General features: G+C 44.2%; 1 protein-coding gene across 6 annotated transcripts; it reads left to right on the top strand.

Moving 5' to 3' along the window:
* The first annotated feature begins 7 nt into the window (after window positions 1–7).
* Window positions 8–4,526, top strand: LOC119319269. Of its 6 annotated transcripts, none has more exons than XR_005154406.1 (3): window positions 8–1,258; window positions 3,364–3,397; window positions 3,978–4,526. XR_005154406.1 is itself a non-coding variant. In XM_037593756.1 (2 exons), exon 1 carries the CDS (start codon window positions 73–75, stop codon window positions 1,234–1,236), a length of 1,164 nt encoding a protein of 387 aa, XP_037449653.1. In that variant the 5' UTR covers window positions 8–72; the 3' UTR covers window positions 1,237–1,258; window positions 3,978–4,526. The 6 variants fall into 6 exon arrangements, 4 of the variants coding, with proteins under 4 accessions (XP_037449653.1, XP_037449654.1, XP_037449655.1 ...); XR_005154407.1 differs by having other exon boundaries at window positions 3,338–3,397; XM_037593756.1 differs by lacking the exon at window positions 3,364–3,397.
* Window positions 4,527–5,126: the final 600 nt, after the last annotated feature.

The following is a 5,126-nucleotide window of genomic DNA, read 5'->3' as shown; positions in this document are numbered from 1 at the left end:
CCACAAACCCACTCCGTCTCTCACCACCAACCACGCCGCGCCGCCACCGGCCATCCCGCCGCCGCCGCTGCCATGCTCCGGCTCCGAAGCTGCACCCTCACCCAGCTCCTCTCTTCTCCCTACACCTCCCATCTCTCTCCTCTCCACCGTCTCCTCTCCGCCGCAGCCGCCTCCGCCGTTTCCCCGGCCGCCACCCCTGGCTTTGGCGCCGAGGAGTACCTCGTCTCCGCCTGCGGCTTGACCCGAGCCCAGGCCATCAAGGCCTCCACCAAGCTCTCCCACCTCAAGTCCCCCGCCAAGACCGACGCCGTCCTCGCCTTCCTCGCCGGCATCGGCCTCTCCGCCGCCGACGTCGCCACCGCCGTCGCCAAGGACCCGCTGTTACTCTGCGCCGGCGTGGAGAGGACCCTGGCCCCCGTCGTCGATGGGCTCACCGGCCTCGGCCTCTCGCGCTCTGAGGTCGCGCGCATCGCCGTGTTCGTCCCCAGCAAATTCCGCTGCAGATCCATCGTCTCCGCTCTACACTACTACCTGACCCTCTTCGGCTCCATGGACCACTTGCTCCGGTTGCTCAAACGCGGCTTCTGGCTACATGGTTCTGACCTCGAGAGGGTGGTCAAGCCCAACGTCGCGTTCCTGCGGGAGTGCGGGCTACAGGATTGCGACATTGCCAAGCTGTGCATCCGTGTGCCAAGGATCCTCAAAATCAACCAGCAGCGCCTCCGGGCGATGGTGGCATGTGCCAAAGCTCTCTGTGTGCCGCATGGCTCTGGGATGTTGGCAAAAGCGTTGCATGCTGTCGCATTCTATGACGAGGAGAAGATCGCCACCAAGGTGGAGCACCTGAAGAAGACGTTAAGGTGGTCGGATACTGAGGTGGGCATTGCTTTGCCCAAGGCTCCGATGGTGCTGACCTATTCCAAGGACAGGCTGCAACGTGTCTCAGAGTTCCTCATATCCGAGGTGGGGTTGGAACCAGGGTACATTGCTCATCGGCCGGCGGTTCTCGCTTACAGCCTGAATGGTCGGCTCAGGCCCCGGTACTACGTTGTGAAGTTTCTCAAGGAAAACAGATTGCTACATCGTGACCGGGACTACTACAGTACAGTCATGATCACCGAGAAGGCATTTGTGGAGAAGTTCATATGCCCACACAAGGAAGCTGCACCGCAGCTTGCTGAAGACTATGCAGCAGCTTGCAGAGGGGAAGTGCCGGCTAGATTCAGATTTACATGAACCATGACCAGCATGAAAATTGGTATGTTCATTTTCTCATTCAATAGAGAAGAAAGCATAGTACTGCTATCAACTTGTCCTTCATCCTGTCATATTGGCACACATATCATGACTGAGAGTGAGAGATCAGGGCATCCTGCAAACGCTTTGAAGTATCAATTAGTAGTATTTCTGCACACTCTGTATCTTTATGTTGTGAAATGGCCATTGCAATTTCAGTGCAATCTTCAACCTAGCTTTCCATGAAAGAATGTTCCCATTTTGGCCATGAAGATGATTTGAAGCCTCAAAACTTTCCTTTAGATGAAAATCGTGGACTTCTTTTTCCATGGGAAACAGTTTTGGCCGCACTTTTGAACATGTATACCACTATGTAGGTATTTTAGGTCCCCTGGTATTTGTATGGGAGAAGCAAATAGATGCTTGTACGGTATGATGCTGAAAAGCAGAGTGTATTTCATACAATAAGGGAACATATGTTATGGTAACCTTAAAAAGGGTTATGACCTTACCAAGTTAATTCTACCATATCTTTTAGCTAATTTTGTTCCATATTAGCACTATCTGTATAGGTAATGAGAACTTCTTTACCCCTTAGCATATTTTGTTAAAATAGTATAGTGGTCTTATGTACCATCCCCTTTTTTCTTTTTGCAAATTTCTATCTGTAAAGTCAGAAAAGTAGTCAAAAGTGGTCTTATTTATCTCAGTTTAAGAACCAAACTGTGTGAGGATGGTGCCACATTTGTTTGTTCCTGATGTGAGGCTGTAGAAGTTGGAATAAATGAGATCTCAGGTGTGTTGCCTGCCTACCGAGTGAACAATTCTGTACCTCAATAAATCAACTGAACCGAGTGAGGCAACCTGAACAAAATAACTAGTTGAATAACTATCAGCATCTGGTGCTTTAGTGAATTCATACATTGAGCTCTGTGCTTCCTCTTGCTACTACATGTTGGATCTTCATTTGGACCGTTGGACAATTTGAACTAGTTATGCATGCATGTAAACAGTAAGCTTGATTGAAATTTTGTACTCTGAACTCTGAATTTGAATCAGAGTTGAAAGTTTAACTCTGAATCTTTCAGACGTCATGGATGAACTCCGAAGCTTGTTACACCCAAGTCAGTTGTGAAGCTATAATAAGCGTATAGAAATCCCGAGGAGCCAAGTTAACTTGAAGTAGAGCTGAAAGTTAACTTACAACAAAGTTTTTTAACTGTTTCTTTTCACCAACAACTTGATGTCTTCATACTTGGCTGCCAGAAGCAAATACTGTATATTTCTTATATGCTTCAGTTTAGACTCTTTGGAGCCAGACCTATTTTGTCAATATTTTCCATTCTCACAGCCCCAACTGTGTGACATGAGTTCTTATGTTTGAGAACATTGGGACTGAGCTTAACAAATTATGTTGACAAATCACTTTCTTATCTTAAAATACATCAGTGGTTAGTGTTTTTCTTCAGGGAAGAGGTCATCTATTGTTTTCATATGATCAAGATGTGGCAAATCCCTTGATGGGATTTAAAGGGAAACATCATGCGGTACCTTTCATAAGCTTAGCTGGGCTGTTTGAGTAATAATTCTGTAGGTATCCTCCTTTGCATTTTTTTGAGATGATGGCTGATTGATATAGCTGTTTATAGAGTGTACCGTTTTCTCGGAATAGATTACCTTTGGCTAACATATCGTAAACATGTGTGAGAGATTCCTTGATTGGTTTTGCAAAGATTGCTTGTCCAGTAGCTTCCCTTTACTGATTATTCTGTTATTTGTGTTTTGATTTTGGTGATGCACGTGAATGGTTATAGCACAACCACTGCCCATTGGTGTTGACGATGGTGTCTCGTCACTCTAGGAAGGCGGATAAAGAGGTCAAATTCAAGTTCCAAGTAGATTGGTGTTGATGAATGTGCAATGCATTTTTCTATTTAGGACAAACGTTAACACAAAAAGGCATAATGCCAGGGGCATAAAATTGTTTCACCTGAAAGTGTAAATTGTACATTTTGGTTTCTAATGTGTTGAAGGCTTGCGATGAAACCATTTATGTTTCACCTGATTGCCTCATTCTTATTTCTGAAATTTATCCGTCCAGCATTTCGCTAAACTTGGTGTGTGCAGATCTGGAAAAGAAAAAGATGCGGAGGAATTCAGGGTGAGATTTTGGTGGAGGACTGATCTTCTCTCTCTAGCTTCCAGAGTGTTATGGTCCTCTGATACCGATTTCATTGTTTGTAGTTAATGCACACTCTGGATATTCAATCCTTTTACTAGTGGCTCATGCCCTGTTTGTTGTTGCATGGTTTGCAATGCAGTCACGCCAGTGTAGTTACATGTATAGTAACTATCTCATGTCATCATGATTAATTATTTATTTAGTGAAGCTGTGCGCAGAGAACATTCTCTTTTATGTCGCTAGCATTCATATGCATGGTTTGGTTGGCTTCTGATGGGAAAATGATGAATACTGCTCCCACTGTAAACTAATATAAGATGTTTTAGGTCACTACTTAGTGACCTAAAACGTCTTACATTAGTTTACAGTGGTATCTACTCCCTCCGTTCGGAAATACTTGTCGGAGAAATGAATGTACCTAGATGTATTTTAGTTCTAGATACATCCATTTTGGTGACAAGTATTTGCGAACGGAGGGAGTAGCTGCTAAATAATCTGCTTCTATTTTGGTTCCATTTTCTTTGAGTTTCAAGGCTGAACTGGTTGCTGTTATGCACAGGGTGGCGACTGAGCTGAGCGTCATGGTGTTGTACCCAGCGAGGAACACGTCCTCGATGGTTACGCGGATGTCGACAGATGCCACGACGCGACCACCGTGGCCATGAGGATGATCAGGAGAGAACACAGCAGCAGCGGCAGTGGAGGGAGCTTGTTCTTTAAGGAATGTCATATTCAAACAAAAAATACCTCTCTACATTTTGCCAAGCACAGCAGGCTTCACATGGGAGGGAGGGTGGCGACTTGACGTGAAACTTCCCTATCAAGTAGTTGCAATTGCTGCCTCATTTTTTGGTTGAATGGGTAGCGTGGGTGTCAATGGGAACGTATCCGGTGCACCGGATGCCGTACAACATTTTAAAAATTCTGAAAAAAAATTGAGCACATTGACATAACATCAATGTATGTCATCACAAAATTTCGTATCAAAATTTGAAATATTATTTGAGATACAAAAATGACAAAATTTACATCAGTGTGATAATGGGCCAAATCTAAAGCCCAACCTATGTTATGTACTATTAGTGTTGAATTTGTCATTTTTGTTTTAGGAGCTGTGTTTCGAATTTTGACTTGAAATTTTGTGACAATCTACATTAATGATGTATCAATATGCTACATTTTTTTTTAGAATTTTTCAAACATTTAAAATGTGCGACTTGAGTTCGGTGCACCGGTGCACCAGATATTCTCCCGGGTGTCAATACCCTTTTTGAGTATTTGGGTGCAAAATATGGTACCTACCCAAAACACATGGGTACCCATGGAATTAAATACACATATTTTCTGTTCTTGTGTATTCTTTGAAATTTCGGTATACTATTGGAGATACTCTTACACAGGTGTGGTAGAGGACGGAGATGAGGGTTGAATGGGGAAGGTTAGCTACCTGGACAACCTGGTGGTTGTCTTGTGGGACATAACTTGGTTGAGAAACAACATGGTATACTTTGGGAGATAAGACCTGATTCTGAGGTAATATACACCAGGACATGCAAGATTGAAAGTGTCACATATGGGAGTAATAGTCTGTTATTAATGGAATGAATGGCGTTCTCAAGATGGAACGGAGGTCAGCTCCTTGCAGCAATTCAACATCTCATTGATTACCCTATTCTCCGTTGCTGCCAATTTTCTGGTTTCAAGCTAC

This window comes from Triticum dicoccoides, chromosome 6A (genome assembly GCF_002162155.2).
Source record: "Triticum dicoccoides isolate Atlit2015 ecotype Zavitan chromosome 6A, WEW_v2.0, whole genome shotgun sequence".
Classification (NCBI taxonomy): Eukaryota; Viridiplantae; Streptophyta; class Magnoliopsida; order Poales; family Poaceae; genus Triticum; species Triticum dicoccoides.
Note: the sequence above shows the minus strand (reverse complement) of the source record. Positions and strands in the feature narration are given on the sequence as shown.

Coding starts and splice junctions, on each gene's coding strand:
- LOC119319269 (XM_037593756.1), top strand. CDS start 73: ATGCTCCGGCTCCGAAGCTGCACCCTCACCCAGCTCCTCTCTTCTCCC.